Raw genomic sequence first — 19,804 nt, forward strand, 5'->3', positions numbered from 1 at the left:
TAATTATCAATATTTTTCTATCATCTTAGCTATCATTAAAAAAAACAAATATTAATTAGAAACCAGAGTCGCATGCAACTCGTGTTTTATCTTCAGATTATGTTACGTATTTATTTAACACAACGAGAACTCACGTTCTTCGCGCTTTGTATGTAATTAAGTCAGGACGCTTGTTTTCGGAAGAAAATATTATATTATTATAGCGCGCGTGTGCTATAATTTGTCTCTGGAAATGAGGAGACAAAACGTCGTGTATTTGAATTTTTAAATTAAAAACTAGTCCTTTGCAGTAATTGCGGCCGCCAAAGTTGTGGAGCTACAAGCACTTGAAAAGTTCCATCGCGTTAATCGTGAGAAATTATTATTTATGCCGCTGACGTTTCGCATTTGCATCTCGTATCATTATGCGAATTACCGCGGAGCAATTAATAGACAAAGAAGTAAATAATGATAAAATAGTCGAGCGAATAATTTGATACAGTTACAGCAAGAGGATACTTTTAAGCAAGATTATAGAAGAGACATATGCACTGATGACGTTAACCCACACGAAACCATTTAAATAATATTAATTTCTAAAACATTTCTGTTACGTATAATGCGTAAGAATGGCTTTTTGTTCAAATACCTATAATGAATGTGCTTGATTTAAAGCTATTATGTTAATAAAATATTATTAAATTGGAAAAAATTAAAAGAGAAAGAAATATTATATATATACACAAAATATTTCTCTTTTAATTCCTATTATATATCAACAAATTGCGACGTTCTAAAAATATATGTATATTCTAAAAATGAAATATGCGTCATATACTGAAAGATTAATATTGACGTTGACAAAAGAGCCATTATAACCATTCTGTAATTTTGTCTAACGGCTTACTTCGCTTATTTCGAATTGAGCGACAACTCCCGACAAAGGACAACGACGTTCCCTCATAAAAGGAGAAAAGTTACGAGGAAAAGTTCCGTTATGAAGCTGTGTAGCCGCACAAAGTAACTGACAGTCAATTATTATTGGCAAAGAGGTACCGCGCGGATCCTCTAATAAATGTCGCGCTAAAATAACGGACTGTCAGTTAAACAGAGGCTCTTAACAAAGCAGTTTTAATCTATCGAGTGGACCTTTACGGAGAAAGAACGAACCGAAGGAAGTTGATTCCATTCGGTCGACAAAGACACGCCGGTTTCGTCAGAAATAAAGGGATTATTTCGAGACTTACGGGAATTTCTGACCTAGAAGATGAGACACGGCGGAAATCGAGCAAAGGGAAAGGAACGGAAATACAGAGGAAAGCAGAAAGGGAGAGAGAGAGAATAATGATCTTTCGTCAGTCGACAAACGTGAATAGTCGATAATTGAGACGGCGAGACACAGATGGGAAAATGAAGGAAAAAAATTGCGTTTGCAAGCGCAAATATACACAGTAGCGGAATTAAATCTCAGCACTTTTGTTCGTATGGATCTACGCGATGAATGAAAAAAATACACTCACACACGTACGAGAGACAGAAAAGTACGTTGAAGGAAAAAAAAAGTAATAAACCGAACATGATGACCTGAAATCGAATGCATCCTTGGAATGATGCATGATCGAGCAGCATGAATGCGAGTTCACGGGAAGAATCTCGAGGTTTATTAAACGATGGCGCACACGCGAGAAACGGGAGGAAAATGAAGAAGCTCGAGGAGTTTGTTTGCTCTACTTAATGACGTCGAGGCGTCGTTTCCAATCGTAAAGAAGCGATGATTAAATCAGATAGACGTAGACATCGTACTCGACAGCATGACGGATTTAATCAATAATGTTACGATAATAAACGCGCGTGACAACTCGCTTATTATTATTTATAACGTGCTCGTCGCATTGTTTCAAGATATATAAATTGAGTCTAACTTTCTGCTTTCTTACGAAAGCTAATTTCGTTCGACAATTGTAAAAAAAAATATATAACTTTGCCTTGCGTATAATAACTATGTATTGAAAATTTTAAATATTATAAAATTTTACATTAAATTAATATTTTGAAAAAAATAAAGTTTATTTAAATTAAAAATTTTAATTAATGCTTCCCCAGTTTCCTAAAATTATAATTTGCGAATAAAGCTCTTTTTTTAAAAAAATAATTCATTCAATAACTATTAAAAATATAGTTTTGCATTGTGTATAATATAATATATCATATATTAACATGTAATATTTAATTTATGTGATACTGAAGACGATAATTATTTCAGGAAATCTAATTTCGTTCAACAACTATGAAAAATATACTTTGCATTGTATATACTAAAACATGTTTAATTTATGTGATATTGGAGATGTTAATTATTTCGGGAGAATTTAAAATAAAATTTTACATCAAACAATATCTGAAAAAATTAAAGTGTGTTCTAATTAAAAAAAAACACAAGAGAGAGACACTTTTAATCTTTCCCAGTTTTTTAAAATTATTTGCAAATAAAACAATTCAACTTTCTTTTCAGAAAAATATGCTTACTTCGCGTACTTAAATTACTACAATAATTTAGCCTGAAAATTAAAGTCAGATATTCCGAGGGAAAAACACTCATTAATCAAAAACATAATTAATCCCAATCTCTTCAATTTTCCGCGAGACGTAGAAAAAAAGGAGCATCCCTATTGTCACGTTTAATCTCGTTTCGTTTGCGCGAGGAATCGATTGCATCGCGAATACAATAACAATTTTGACGCGTTACACGCATCTGACGTCACAACCGGAGGGTGACTCGGCCGCGCGCGAATCCTCGAGATTTATGATATGCGTGTCATCCGCGGCATCCCCATGATTCGCCCCCGCTGTCGCCGACGGGGATCATTCATCGCCCCGGCCCGAGCCGGGTGTAACCCCAACTACTATATCCGAGGGGCATAAATCCGCGGATGTGTACAAAACGTGCCTATGGCACGCTTGTCTCTCGATATAAATCCGCGATTCGGCCGAATACCTCGCCGAGGCTCGCGTACGACGTAATTACCAGCGACCTGCCGGATTGATTTTCCGTTCGTTCAATGGAACGATACCCTCAATTGCTCGTCCGATCGAACGCACAACACACAACACACACACATCGTATCGAGAAAACCCTTTGAAGCTGCGCCTGATGGCTCCGATTGGCCGATTGACGTAACTGCTGCGTGCGATCGTTTGTGTCGTGAAAAGAATCGCCCCTTTTTCGCGGCGAAGACGACGTGTAGGAAATTCTTACCGAGGAAAACGGCAACCCGGGGGTATTGAATTTTTGTCGTCGCCCACTTGGTGGATAACGACCGGCAGCGATTTTTCTCAGGTTCGTTTTAACACCTTCGAAGCGAGAGGAAGGGAAAGGACAAGCTCGTGGAAAAAGGAGCGAGTCGAATGAATGGGATTGGCGACGGGTGAATAGGATTTTAGATGAACCCTAGGAGAGATGGCGTAAAGTGATTGTCTATCAATGTACTTTTTACGTTCGGCGATAAAAAGCTGATGTATAAAACAGTTCCGTCGCGGAAACTAACATTAGAACGGTACATCGTTTGCGAAACTTTAATATACCGACAATTAATACGATGAATATAAATGTCAGTTCAGTACAGGGAAAAAATATATAATATATGAGAGAGATTATTGAGAAAAATTTCTCTAAATTACTTTCTCGCAGTAATGTCGAGAGACGAGAGAGAGATGCGGAGATTAAAGTCCAACATTAATTTGTGACGCTAATAAATTCCTGCTCCGTCGCGAACGTAATTTTTCTAAAATTACCTCTCAGAATTACGGGGCCCTTCCGGATTTACCGGAGGAAAGCGTATTGTACTCAAAGTATTGATCGGTAGTGCAGCAATAATGCCGCCTCCAATACTCTCGTAATCTCGACTATATACTATCGCAAATTCATTTCGATCTCTCGACCGAACGAGTTTTACAAATTAAAAAAGATAGAAATAATGAAAACAAGTGGAAACCGCAGAACAAGTTGCTTTAAACGTTTAGAGTAGGATGAAAATTTCGAATGACCTGAATCAGAACTCGCACAACAAAATTTGCGCCATTATTTTTACGACAAAAAAGAATTCTCTCTCTCTTTCTCTCTTTCTTTGCGATTATTATTACGTTTTAACGTTACACAAATTTTTCGAAAAATAAAGTATTATTTTTTTATTAACTTGTTATTTTTTAATTTTACAATTTTTTCGAAAAACAAAGTATTTTCTTTTATTATTAACTTGGTATTATATTTTATTATTTTTTTAATGTTACAATTTTTTTTGAAAAATAAAATATTAATTTTTAACAAGCTTCCGGAGCGCGAACATGATAGTTTTCTTCGTAAAAATTACAAGCATATGTACCTTCTCAGTAATTTTCACACGAACAAAGAACATCCTTCGCTTCCTCTTATTTTTATCTAACGAATATATCTCCGCTATTCTCGATAAAGAAACCCCGAGAACTGCGCACCGTCTGCGTTAAAATTTAGGACGGCTTAACTCGTCGACGAAGCGCGATTATCGGATCGAATTTGAATGGAGAGAACGAACTTAAATTTTAATTCCCACCCATATTCCGTGTAAAGAAGTCCTGTGTCAAGATAGCCATCGATATGCTTAAACATGATAAAAACGCGATCGTGCTCCGATGTTCCCGCTCTGTTATCATGAATTTTTCAGCGTGCAAAGTTCATCGGCGATGAAAATGATGGAAAGAGAGAGAGAGAAAGAAATAGATAAATTTCCGCTGGGAAAATCCTGCGGTGCCTCCTCTTTCGAAAGGGCAAACGAGCACATCCGATAATGACTCGCCTCGGAACGAGGGGAAAAAGTTCCGACAACCTGCCAACTTTTCGCGTAGCTCGTGAAAGACCAAGACTGGCAGAGTGCCTTCTGGAACTTAAGCGCTTCCTCGCTCGTTAACCCGTTGATCACCTGTTGGCAATCCGGTACAACGAAGATTCAACATCAATCTGTAATTCCGGCAGGGATGAGGGAAACGACTATCGCGCTTCGAGTTCATTTGCGTTTTAAAAACATTTCGCGAAACATATTGCGTTCTCTCGTATTCATAGGAATGCGCTGACACTCTCTCGCTCTCTAGCTCTCTCTCTGTGGGATTACGAAAGTTAGAAACGAAATTTAAAACTACAAGGATCTCATAACGATTCGCAGAGGGATAATATTCGAGAATTTTTCATAATTCTCGTGGTACGAGGACTTAATAATTCGTTGATCGAGCGCAATCGGGAACAAAGATTCAACGTGAATTTGTAATCTAGAGAAAAAGAGAACCGCGAATACTGGGAAAAAAAAAATTACAAATTTCGCGAAGCGCAATTTTATTACGCTCTCTGTCCTCTGTCTCATATTTAATATCGCGAGAAAATCCTTCCTTATATTTTTTAAATATTTTTTTTTAATATAAATACTTATGTATATATTTAATATAAAAATTTTTTTTATAAAATAATTAGAATTTTTATTTCGATATTTAATACTAATTTGTCTTTCACTTTCATTTTAATTATATTCATTTATCTCAATTTATATTTATATTAATATAACATCTACAAAAATATTCTTCTTTGCATTCAAGCCTAAACTTATTAATTTAGTTTACCCTCCCAATTAATTATATCCTATTATTCTAAATATTTTCTCTAAATATTAATATTCTAATTCTTTATATATCATTCTAAAAAAATCCATTTTTATATTATTTATTAGCGAAGGAACTATATATACGCGAATTATGCTAGCTCTCGTCACAGTTGGAAATATTGTATAGCTGACGAAATTGGAGGAAATGGACTGCACAGAGTCTCCGCGGTATATATACATATATATATATCCCATTCTCTCTCGCGGTCGCTTCTGGATATATCCAGAATATAACTCTTAATAACCGTGAGCACGGCGGCTGAATATAGAGAGGTGCGATTGCGCGGCTTCGATTGCAGAGGTGGCGATGCGATTTCGCGGAGGAAAACACAGAGAAATGGGGGAATGAAGGGATGCGCGAGGGGAGGAGTTGGGAGGAAAGGCTTTGACTTGATTTCCTGCTGAATCAAACGCGCTCTTGTTTCGCACCCGCGGGCGCGCATTTAATTCGTCAGAGTGTGCGCGTGATGTACATGCAAAGTGATGAACATCCAGTGCGACGCGTCTACCATGGGGATGAACGCGTCATTGTTTCGGCGACAGCCTACAAAGTTTCTCGCGATATCGCGAAGGAGGAGAAAAACGGTTCGACAAATTCAGGGGAAAGACAGACGATGCGGTTTCCTCCGAGCATCTACAAAATGCTCGGAATGTCGGTATAGTCTTCTCTTCGTCGACGGGCGAAAAAACAAGAGAGAGAGAGAGAGAGAGAGAGAAAGAGACAGAGAGAGAGACTGACGCGAAATATGGTAGTTGCAAATTTCACAAAGCGAAGTGGCTTCGACGCCGCCTGCCGTTTTACGTCGATTACCACTCGGCAACAGCATTCCGCGAGATGCCAACGAGCTTGTTTTTGTCGATTCGCGCGTTGCAAAAAACATCCCTCGTCCTCATCGCCGTCCCACCCCCGGGTGTACTCTTCTCGCCGCGATCGCGTTACGAGAACACGGCTCTTGTGTAACGACATGGGTGGATTGGAGGGTATCGAACGTGTAACCAAGCTTCAAACAGACTCGATGTATGCACATGCACCGATATTTTGCACTGTTCCCTCCTGGTAATTGTAATCTCTCATTAAAAGATCCTCTCTTTCACTTCCCTCTTCCACATCTTTATCATTCCGAACGCAATATTATTACATATCTTTATATAACTGAAAGCATCTCAGGTGGAAAAAGCTTTGACAATCGTATGATAATCGTATGATCGACAGATATCTATAATCGAGTACGAGTGTGTAATTAAAATTGGTATCGATGATTATAATAAAATTTCATTCAGAAAATAATTGAAACGTGTAGAAGCACAAAATTTTCTTCGGGAAAAAATATCTCTGCTCTCTTCTCGCAAGATTTCTTTAAAATATTATTATCTCTTTTATCAATGATTAACATTAATTTCAATGACGATACATTTAGAGATGCAGCAGAGAAAATGGGATACAACCACGCGTAATTTTAAATTTTTAACATCGCGTTCAGATTATATATACAATTCAGTGCGGCGATTGCGGATTGTAAAATTACTCTCTTCACTTGTACATTCAAACGCATAAACAAACAGACGCGTAATCGTGGCCCATTTCCCCGCGAGGCTCTTTACACGAAGCTCAAACGTACCTAGGTAGGTGCTGTTGGTAATAACCCAGAAGAGTTTTAGCGGATCAACCATTAAACCACGTTCACATCACATAAACGAGCCGGTCCGATGAAACCGACGACGGACCCACAAGAACTCCAGGAAATTCTACCCACCAACGAAGATCACTTTCGATTATTTAGCTTCTGCGGACCTTCCGCACTCTCTCACATGTATCTACAGAGCCTTCAGGGAGAGGACGACGTTTATCTCCGCACTGAGCGCGCATACGCACTCTCTCACACACATACACACACACATGCACAAAAAACAAATACAGGGATGATACACGCGTCACTGGAGACGGGAGACCACCACCTTCACCAGCAGGTTCTCTACGCGCGACCACGACGGATCTCTCTATTTCCTTTCGGCGCCGATACTTCCTCGCGTCAGCCGCTTCCGTTCGCTTCTGGCGAATTCCCGCCGAGCGCGGCCGGATCGCGCGCGTCGATTCCGCGCACTACACTTCCGGCGAAGCGTTATCTCCGCGCGGGCCGGCACCGACGTATCAGCAAGTCCGTCATCGACATGCCTTCATCCGCGGATATCCCCTACGACACGTGTGCGGAAACGGAGAAAAGAGCGACGTACGAAGAATCGCGGAAGAAACGGGAGAGAGAAAGAAAGGGAGAGGGTAGTGAATGATAGAGACGGACGGGGTTGAGAGAAGGGGGAGAGATCCGACGTCGGCGTCGGCGTCGGCGTTGACGATAAACGCTCAGGCGGTCAGGAGAGAGGAGTCCTATATTACACGATGGGGCAGGAGCACACACAGGCTATATACGTGCGATACGTACGCAGGGAAAGCAATGGGTAAGGTATATGGAGAGGAGGCCGACGTGGTGGCTGGTCGTCGCTCGCCTCCTCGCGCGCGCCAACGAGGGGCCCCCAGATTTGCGCAGCCGCGCCAAATCAGTCGGCGGGGGACGAGGAGGCGCGCGATCCACCCTCAGTCAATATACTGTGTCACCGTGTTACACTGAACGCGGAATCGCCTCGGAATGCGGTATATTCCGTATACAGTTTACGAGATACACACCTGGCCCTATGGGGCGAACCCAGAGAGAGTCGCGTGTAACGTTGACAGGCGACACCATCATCCCCTTCCTTCTCCCTTCCTTCCCCCCCCAAGCACGTGTCGCGATGATCGCGAGATAGGAGTAACTCGAAGGGCTTAGGGTAAACCAAAGCGGTGCTTTAAGTTACAAGTCGAGCAAAGGTATTCCCCTCATATATACATACATATATCTCTTTATATCGGGGGAAGAGGGAGGGAAAAAAAAAAAAAAAGAAACAACCGGTTGTGATTATTAATGAATTATTATCGCGTGCGTTTTTGATTAAAAACCGATAATCTCTATTGGACAAAATATACTCTCTATTTGAAAATTGATACTTCACGTGAACTCATGGGGTAATAATACAAACCACTTCGAGTTATTTAGCTCATTAAGAGAGAAGCTGAAACTTGGCTAAATGTATGTCGGCTGTATAAACGTTACATATTTCATCAACTATAGCATTGCCATTGATCAATCTCCAACGTCTGAGAGCTGGACAATGAAATTTCTATATGATTACCTGAAAAGCGTTCCATAATTACACGTGAGAATTGCAGAATATTTCAAAGTACTGATTCTATAATTTACTTGATTCTATAATTAATACCTTTCGCGAAGCAAAAAAGCTTTCAAACATATAATCATCATCCTGACATATTATATATTAATTCTCATTTCAATATATAATAGAGAGATAGAGATGAGACTAAAATACAATAATAAAAAAATTGAATATATAATTTTATTACTCCTTTTTTGAGCAAAATTACAAAAAGCAAGCTAATTTAAACTATATATTTTTTTATACATTTCGTATTATATTTTATTATATATTTTATTTTATAATGTTATAAATATATAAAAGTATCAGGAGTCATGTTCTCTATTTAGTATTATATTCATATTATATATGTATTAATTCTCATTTTTATATATAAAAAAAGAGATAAATAAGATTAAAATATAATAAAAAAAGTTGAATATAATTTTATTACTTCCTATTTTGGACAAAATTAGCAAAAGCAAGGTGTGTGTGAAGTTGGCGTCTCATTTTGTGGAAAGCAAGATAGTTTAAATATTAAAAATTTTATATTATACCGCTAAATATTTTATAGTATATATATTATAATGATACAATATACATTATAATATTTTATAAAATTATTGCGTAATCGCTGAATAAATATATATATATATATATATATATATATATATATATATAAGTAGCGTTTCTATCAAATATCTCGGGAGACTTGTTCTCTATTTAGTCTTTGTTCTCGGATCTTTGATTACTTCAAATGCGATTCCGAATAGTTTTGCATACAACGATTGAGAGAAGGAGAATCGTGCACGTGCTTCGAGTTCACTGGAGCCGAGAACTTAGATTCAACACTTATTCAACGCTCCGTTTCGGTATGTCCCGACACTAAATTCGCGTAAACACGGGCATGCTTTCCTACCCGCGGAAGGGCCGCAGAAATGTAAATGGAACAAGTGATTCGTAATATGCGCGGCATTCATATAAACCGCTGTCAAAATACGAAACGGAAATTTTCGCGCTCTCCTTTTCAGACGAAATGTCGCGATATCTCCGGATCCTGTCTAACGCGAAAGACTGATCCATCTTAATTGTCAATGTCCTACATTTATTGACACGCATATCTTGCAAGAAGAAAGAGAGAAAAAGAGAGGAGAGCTAAAAAAGAGCTCGTCGTAACTCTCGAGGCAATTTTCCAAGTTAACTATCTCGGAAGTTAATTCTCCATTAACTTTCCGTGAAAGTTTTCCATGTGAAGTTAACGCAAAAATTTCATTACCAATTTTCAGCTTGAAAAATTGGACCAAACTTTTGTTATCAGGTATTCCCCCCTAAGGAAAATTCGCAACGGTAATTGAAAGCTGCGGGAATATGACGGATATATCAAAGTGTATATACGCGTGCGTGGTATGTGGATAGTTAATAGTGCTCTCGTCAACAGATTATTCGAGATTATGGCGACTATCTAATACTATGACGACGTCCGTTTAAATATACAGTTACATTTGCTTTGGATTAAAGCGCGCCGCGTTAAATCTCGGTCGGTACAGTTTCCGGAATGCACGGAATGCCATCCGCAAATCTAGGACATTTACGACGACGTGCTACACACATATATATATATATATATATATACATAGATGCTGTAAACAGCGGTAGCAAAATACGATGGTGTCGGTTAGCAAAGAGCTGCTCGGATCTCCGTCTCCTCCATATTATAGCGAATATTGTGGCTCTCGAACTAATTGAGTGCGCGAAATGCTAGAGAGTCATAATTCATCTCAGTTGTTCTTTATATATATATATATATATAGATCGATCTAGGACATCGAGCTTTTGGAAGTTATGGAAATGATGAAAATGAAAATTAACCCCCTCTTTGCGCGAGTCAGCGATTTCTCAAATTCAAGTGTCATAATGGCTTCCCTTAGAAACCTCTCTCAAAAATCTTTCCCAATTATTATTACGGATCTAATTAACGTGAACCGCGCTAATAAGATTAAACTACACCGGAAAGTCTGAAATGTGCTGAGAGCACGTTTCCTCCAGGATTCGGAGCAAAATTTATGGTTGTCGAAATTCTGATGTCTTCTTATAAAATACGCGCGTCGAAAAAGTTTCGGGTTGCTTGGGTTCAAACTAAAGTTATAGACCGCAACCATCGAATATATGTAAGTATACGTCAAGGTAATGCTGGTTCTTTTAATTAAATGACCGCACATAATTCTGTATACATATAATGTTACTATACATTATTTTTTCTTCCTGTTTATTTTTTACTCTGTTATACTGTGATTCTTTATTTGTTTTCCGCAAAGCTATCTCTCGATGTAAATTAGCAAGCTCTTGTCGTCACAATTCGAGATATAAATTAGGAAAATAATATAACTTAGTTGAACGGATTATTTTTCCCTGTATCTGTGACTTCAAGTTGGATTAAAGAAGTTGAGGCGACACCCTTTCGACATTCTCAGAATTTTAAAATCTTGCACAGTCAGAAGGAAATTCGAGCAAAGTCGCGCACCTGTTCGTGCAACTACTTTCAACGGCTGTCGGGATATTACCGCGATCCACCGGATCTATCATCCTTCATTGAATCTTCAAAGAGCATTTCGCATTCAGCTCTGACATTCACTAATCTATTCCCGAACACGACAGACGAGATCGCACGTCAGTGCTCTGATTTATATCTTCACGAACTGTCTGGCGCTCAACTTGATCAAACTAGGTATATTTGTAGATCGAATGCGTATAATTTTGTCATATACATTTTTTCTTTTTTTAATTCAATTTTAGAGTCGCGAAAAACGTGCGAAAAACTAGAAAAAATATCAAAAATTATCAAAAATAAAAGATTTCTTATTTCTCTGGTAGATATAATATTTATTATTTTTAAAACATCATGAAGAAAGTTTAAATTTTTTCCATTTTTAATAGTTTTTAGTAATAGATAGTATTGATCGAGAATTTTAATTACTAATCTTGATTAATAATAATAAAAACAAAATTCAAAAACAAACTGATTTTTTCGTTCGTGAAAACCTGCCAATATTCGTCAAAAGGTTGAAAGAAAAACGTTCGTAAATATTTCTTCTCACGAAAAGAACCTTCCATCTAACGTATCAGACTTTATTTCCGAAGAGAGGACGCTATGCAAGTCGACCCGATAAATAATACACGAATCGATATGCCGGAAGTCATCTCACGGTCTCTCGTATCATGCACGAATACACAATGTATACCTTTGACGAGCTATATTACGACATAATATAATGCAATGTTGACGAGGTCGACGTCGATAATGCAATGAGATGGCGACTGATGGAGGGATCCTATTTCTGAGACAATTTCGAAACTTTTCAGCTACTCGATTACACGTGTTCAAAACGCAGATCGCGAGTGCAATTTCCTATCATAATATCAGTTATTTATTTCGAGATTAAATCGATCGTTTGTTAATACAACCGACCACGCATTATCACGAGAAACCTCGCACCATATTGAAGATTTCAAATAACACGGTATTATTTTATCTTTAATTAGGATTACACTGCAAAACGATAATATAAGATAAAATTTATATATTGATTCCTCTTTTTTATATTTTCAAAAAGATTTATATCATAATTTCTCTACATATAACTGAGAAAGTAATATTATTAATTCGCGCGCGCGAAAATTCGATGTATATATTCTGATATATTTTCGATAAGAAAATATTTTCAATTTGAAATTGTATACATACATACGTATACATCAATTATATAAATTAACTTTATAATATTTAACAAAATTTTCCAATATATAAAATAAATAAAATTACATCTACTCTACTATCATGTTACATTAATTAATTACTTATATGTTAAAACAACGACATACATTTCAAGATAAATAGCGCGGGCTCGCTCAGTTATAATGGCTAAAAAATTTATATTACTAATATCGGAATAAGCAAACATTGCGTAACATATATGTATATACATATGCAAGTTTACTGAAAAAGCGATGCTTTTTGAATGCATTATTTATCATTCTGTATGTAATTATAATATTTATATAAAGAAACGGCCGGTGGAAATTTTTCCACCAGACAACTCTAGAAAATACGATTGATGCAATTTCGACTAATTACATTGCAATTGTTACGTAAACACGTCTATAATGAGTTACGCTGGATCGAGTAGCATAAATAGTATACCTAACTATTAATGCAACCATCAATTTAGCGGTGACCATGCATGTAATTTCATGTGTGTGTGTATGTGTATGTAAGTAGTATCAATTTCACAGCTACTAGTTTATTATGTAAACAATATGATATGACAGAAAAACTATACTAGTAATCTGATATTTATTAAAAAAAAAAAAAAAGTTTACAATCATACATTCATGTTGAAAATTGTATTAAATTAATATAAATGCATTGAATTTTATCAAGCTTCAGCTTTGAATTCTCACTTTTAACATACAATCTTTACATGAAATAACGCAGCTTTATCACTTTTCCTGTCAATTAAATTAATTTTCAAATATAAACTTCAATATTATATCTATATATATGTATGCTGCACTTTAACTTTATTCAATATATCGAATATTTACAATGTATACTAAATTTGATGTATGCTAAAGATGCTTCTAGGAAGAGAGATATTTAGCAATAAAAGCAACTATTTACTTTGCCCGCGATATCAATCTGTCTCTCATGAAAACGCAAGCGCAATAGAGAGACTGCATGTCAAACGAGTTTGCGGATCTCTGTTTACCTTTACCTCGACGATATTTTTTTAAGCCGGTACAATACATCATCCGAGTGTTGTCGTACTTTTTTTTCACGTGTTGCGACCGCACAGGCTCGCCAATTAGCGTTTTCGCGACGTTATTCGGTGGTGGTCATCAGAATTATTTATAGAGAGCGCGAAACGTGGCTGCCTCTAAATCTAATGGCATTATACATCGATATCGAGGATAACCGTGGATTCGTCACGCGTTCGAAACGGATATGAAATGATATAAGCATGGGAGAGGAAAGAAATATACGATACAATATAAAATGCGCGGCACGCGGAGTGTCATCTGTCAAGAGAAAATGCGCTCGATATTTTGCGCTCTCTTTTTTCGCGCGTTTGCGCACGTGCGTTCGTATTCCCGTATCTGACGTTAATCGCAATTGGATTTTCGGCCGGTAGAATTCGGTGAATTCGCGAAATATCGAATTTCCGCCAAGTTTCCGTTAATGGCCGGACGAATATATATGTTACGACCGAATTCGAGAATGAATTTTCCGACGAAAAAGTGCGAACGGTAGCGCTTGTTATTATTCTACCTTTTCTCGTGTTTTTTTCTCGTATTTTATTTTTGCGCAAGCTTCGCGAAAACAGCATACTAACGACAATCCTCCACGCGAGAGCAAAGGATATTAAATTTCGCCCAAATTCGGCGCGTTTTATACTCAGAATATATAGAAAAAATGTATTCGATGTGTATATCTCATATTCAATTTCAATACATGTCTCAAAATTTTGACGAGTTTCAAGGTAATTTTTTGACAAAGAGGCTGGATAATTGACTTAATTATGGAGCTATTTAGTTTTATATAATTTAGCCAAGTAACAATCTGTAAACAATAAAAAATGCTCGAGTATTTTCAAGTTGAGTTTGCTTTAAAAGAAATTTAATCGATTTTAATTGATAAAATAAAAAATATGCAACACAATAAGTATTTATATTTTTATAAACATAAAAATGTCAGATACAAATACAGAGATTTCTCTCACAAATTTATCTAACTATATATATAACGATGCAGAAATAATGAAGCGCGAGATTCGCGCCGAAAGTTACGGCAACGTCGTATCATCAATTATGATCTCCGCGCAATATAATAAGGAATAAAAAAAGAAGAAAAAAAACCAGTCGGATCGATATCCTCGGACACGATGGCGCCTCTGGCCTTGCAATTTTTAATACGATCGATCGGTCGACGGGCATACACGCCTCTGTGATCTCTCTTGGAAATTTAGGAAGAAAGGAAGAGAAAGAAAAAGAAAGTGTACCCACATAACAAAGTCGGACGTAAAATAGGAGAAAATTAAAATTGGAAAAAATACGCCGTTGCGCTAATTTTTTGCTAGGCAAAAAAATTGTTTTCTGCTTTTGCTGTACACGGAAGGATCCCATCCGGCGCATAAATTATGTGCGATGACCGGTATAAGAAGAAAAAGAGAAAGAAAAAAGAGAGAGAGAGAGAGAGAGAGAGAGAGAGAGAGAGAGAGAGAGAGAGAGAGAGAGAGAGAGAGAGAGAGAGAGAGAGAAAGAGACAGAGAGAGAAAGAGATAGAAAAGAGAGATGCTGCGATAATTTGACCTGAATGATACAAAGGTTCGCATTCGTTTGATGCTTAAGCGTGATTGCTGAGGTGAAATTTAATTATCGAGCTATTAAATCTCGGAGAAATAAATGAACTGTATGAAATAAATGCGTCATATTGATTATTGGATGAAAATAGAAATGCTTTTCAAATTTTCTACAGGGGATTATAGATAAATTTTATGTAATGTAATATAATTTGTGAAAATATGTCATACTTTCTCTCTCAAAGAAAAAATGTTATTTCTCAAAATTATTTACACATATATTTAAAAAAATTTTTTAAATATATCCCATCTCGTTAAACTGAAATAATTGAAATAATTCTAAATGACATTTTTTATCAAATTAATTTATATTTCTTTAGGATGATATATATTTCAATTTTCAATAATATCTATAAGATTGACATTATACTACTACACAGAGTTAAGAATTGATTTATGTCATTAAAAGCTATATGAAAGATATGTAATTTATTTTTAATTAATTTTGTTCAGATTTATTTGAGATCCTCACAATTATGAACGCTCGTAAATCGAATTAAAAAAGTGTTTAGACTCGGACAAATATAATGCAGAGCATTTGATGACAGTTACAAAAATAACGAAAACGGTCGAATTTAATTATTATTTCGAATAATTTAACTTAAGCGTCTTAAAGCTCCTCTCACGTCGATAAAGCGATGGATCTTGAAGTTATGGATTTTCAATGTACATGTATAATTATTTCGGCGATTTTTTTATAAAATGTTTCAAAGTTCATTTACATGTAAAATATTAATTACAATCAATGTGTTATGACCTTCTGGCTCTAAAGCCCTTTTACAATATGTAATATAAGTTTAAGTGGAAAGTATATAAATATGCATTTTTACATTGATTAAACAAGATAAAAATTAAAAATATGAAAGATCGCATGCGTATATGTATAATAATTTATAATTTATAAATTTCTCAATTGTTGTTTCATAAAATACTTTTTTTTAGGTTCTTTGAAAATAATCGTTGTGAAAGAAATTCGATTTATCAATTTGTTACTAGGACATTTTTTCAACAAAGAGAAATGAAAGGATTCCTACAAAATCTTTCTCTATAAATCTCATATTTTTTTATGAACCGGTTTTGTACTGGAGATCTTCCGTAGCTAACAATTCATCCATCAGAGGCCTTCAATCTCTCAATACCACTTATCAGAAATCCGCAGGATAAGAACTAGAACGCGTGGCGTTTTCATCCATCGCGATTTCATATATATTTCTCGTTAAAGAAAGAAAAGAGAGGAGAGTCGAGTCGAGAATCCTGTACGGCGTCGAAGAGATCGACGTTCCCGGGGTGAAGGTATCCGGAAGGCTCGCGTTAAATCTTACACTCGATAGCACCGCGATCCGGGTATTATCCCGAATCATATCCATGGCACCTGGCCTCACCGGCCGGGACCGGCATCGATATTGTCATCGGAATATATGGGTTTCCGGGTCAATACGCCGTGACAGGAAGTACGTGCAATAAGGGGAATAGTTGGTGCGGAGCCATTCCTCCCCCCTTTCCCTCATGCAACGCAGGGAGAAGGGGAGAGGATGGTGTTCCAAAAGCGCAGCGAAATCGATATTCGTCACGCAAATGAATTCCCGAATTTGTGGACGCGGCGAAAATCGCGTAAAAGGCATTATTTCGTCTAAAAACAGACACGTGCTTTTTTCTTCCATTCTAAGCGAACCGCCGATATTTCGCGCACCTGGGTAGCTAAGACCGAATTTGTAATACATTCAAATATTCTCGGATATCTTTACTATTCCGCGAGAGAGAGATTGGAATAAATCAAATTCAAATTGCGGAAAATGAATAGTCGAGTAAATTGAAGGAACTATATAGAGTGTTTCTTTGTCCTGTTCACGATGTCAGATCGTGAAATATTTGTAATTTTCCACGCTGTATATTAAATTGAATTGTTAAATAAAACGCGAGATAAAAACGTCTCTTTAATATTATGTTTTTTAATAGACTGAAATTCATGCTTTCATTTTTTCATATCTGCATTTCAATTATGTAAAATTTTTATAAAATGGAAAGAGAGATTTAGAGAAAGATTAAATTTTGAGATTTTTTTTCAGTTTTACACTGTGTATATCTCATAAAATAAATGCAGAAATTTCTATTTATTTATTAATTATATTTAGAAATATTTTATTATATAAAGAACAAGATTATATCAATATGAGTGTTTACTTTTTCTGAAACGTCACAATATTAGCAGCAAAGTATTGGTATAAAAAGAGCTAATAAGAATTAAATGAGGAATAAAGACGCGAAATAAAAAACTCCTAAATAATTTTAGACATTGCTTATTAGTTTAAAATTAATTTTAAACTAACAAACCAAAATTAAAATTAATTTAGTTTATCTCGCCTTTTTCTCACGTTTAGCTCTTATTAGTCTTTCTTATATCTATATATTGACATATTCAGAAGCTTTTTGTTTTATTGAATAGCAAAATATGATATACATAAAATTAATCTAATATTGTAAAAATTCTTCAAATATTTTATGTCGATTATTGTCTAATATCTGATAAAAAATTGCGTCTCGAGTTTGTTAATTTATGGCTGAGAACGAAGCGTCGCGTCGCGAAGCTAAAGTTTAGTAGCACGCCGGCGAGAGAAGTAGGATGCGCATTCCGAAATAAATTATCAAAGTTAACGTGAATAGACGGAATCGACTTAATTACAGGTACTTGTTCCGTACGCCACGTAGCGAAACTCGAAATCTCGCAGAATGCTCGGGGACGTAAACTGCGGCACCTAACACTTTGTACTCGCATCTTACATATCGTTGACCCAATATCAAGTTGCTCTAACTCTCTTGGATGCGAGTTAGATGAAATTTACGAGAAATCGCGGAAAACTTTAAGCTACGAGTGATTAATAACACCGTTTTCAGTGAAGCCCCTAAACATAATCCATACAAGTCATGACTGCTACTCGGTATATTTTACGTTTCCTGTGACAGTAGTAATTACTAACAAGTAAATTACTTTGTGTATTAATGTAACAGAGCCATTAATATACGATTAGTTAAATAATTATACAAAGAAAAAAACATTGTATATTTTGAATCTTATAATAACTGGTGGCAATCTTTATAAAAAAAAAAAAAATGAATGATTCGATATAATTTAAACTCTATAAATTAATGGACACCTTATCTCTCGACCAAACTGGCAGTATATTTATTAAGAAAATCACAACGTTTCGACCTCTATATTTGGTCCTTATCAAGTGATCTGTACAGCAAGATTTTATATCATTAATGAGGGATTAACAAATGAAATAATTAATTTGCACTTAAAAAGAGAGATAGCTGAGATGTTTTATATAAAGAAAAATGACAACACAATAAATTCACATAAGGACATTGAGAATCTTAATAATATCTATGACAAAATAATAAAGGTCGTTTAGTCGGCAATAAACTGTCTGTCTAGCATGACGCGTATCAATTTTGACATAAGTGTATAACTTTAAGAAACTATGTAAGTGCAAATTAATTATTTCATTTGTTAATCCCTCATTAATGATATAAAATCTTGCTGTACAGATCACTTGATAAGGACCAAATATAGAGGTCGAAACGTTGTGATTTTCTTAATAAATATACTGCCAGTTTGGTCGAGAGATAAGGTGTCCATTAATTTGTTTTTATATTACTGGCGATTCTGATTTAACATCTACCAAACCTATTGTTAAACTCTATAATTAAAATTTATTTAGAAATTTGTAAATAAAGTAGATTAAGAGAATTTCAGTAAATTACAATAAATCTCAAAAGCTTGCAAAATTTTAGAAATTGATTTGATGCAAGCTTAATTAAAAAATATTTAATATCGAAAAAAATCAATAGCAGAGGTTGTAAGAGAATATTCATTAAGAAAAATCGATTCAAAATATAAAGGGGGGGAAAAAAAAAAAAAAAATTTAATTATAAGAAAAACCGAAGCTTTCAAAACATTTTGCATTCAGAACATAATTAAAAATAAATATACAATAAACGAGAATTCAGCATATTACTGTGCATAATAAAATTACATCAGAGAATTTTTCTTTCTCTTTTTTTCACAATTCGCGGGCGTAGCATAGAAAACTCAAGTTATTATTTTCTCTCCAGATTTATTTTGAATCTGTCGATCAGTTTACGTTATATATTACAGACCGACTAATGGAATTCGCGATGTCAGAAAACCGTAGTAAAATCGTGTTTTATCGCGGAAGAGTCGAGTTTATTTATATTTTAAATATTAAAAATACATTCTTTTACACACATCTTCTAAATTATATTTTTATTTATCATATTTTTGAAAAAATTTATATATGAAAAGCTTCTTTGGGTAATTATGCCTTCTATTAGATGCCTTATATTAAATATTTGTTTAAAGTACAGTTGACTCAATTAGTTGTGCGTAATAATAGTTTTTAAAAATAAATTATTTTAGACACAATTGGTTTATTATACGAACAGATTTGTTAAAACATCAGT

General features: G+C 35.5%; 2 protein-coding genes across 13 annotated transcripts in view; one reads left to right on the forward strand and one right to left on the reverse strand.

Annotated features, from left to right (window-relative positions):
* LOC145945944 (uncharacterized) overlaps positions 1–19,804 on the forward strand; it is a 415,644-nt gene that overhangs the window by 249,627 nt on the left and 146,213 nt on the right. The window lies entirely within an intron of this gene.
* The window catches only part of LOC145945928 (neural-cadherin), a 197,915-nt gene that overhangs the window by 53,212 nt on the left and 124,899 nt on the right, over positions 1–19,804 (reverse strand). Inside the window, exon 1 of one of the 12 annotated variants that reach the window (XM_083055218.1) lies at positions 7,280–8,065. The exons of the other annotated variants lie outside the window; for them this stretch is intronic. Coding sequence (XP_082911344.1) covers positions 7,280–7,331 — 52 coding nt within the window. The 5' untranslated portion in view covers positions 7,332–8,065. Of the gene's footprint in view, positions 1–7,279; positions 8,066–19,804 lie in introns of those variants that run through there. 12 annotated transcript variants of the gene reach the window in all.

The sequence above is a fragment of the Prenolepis imparis genome, unplaced genomic scaffold, assembly GCF_030444845.1.
Source record: "Prenolepis imparis isolate NDT839.2.m4 unplaced genomic scaffold, iyPreImpa1.0 SCAF_15, whole genome shotgun sequence".
Lineage (NCBI taxonomy): Eukaryota > Metazoa > Arthropoda > Insecta > Hymenoptera > Formicidae > Prenolepis > Prenolepis imparis.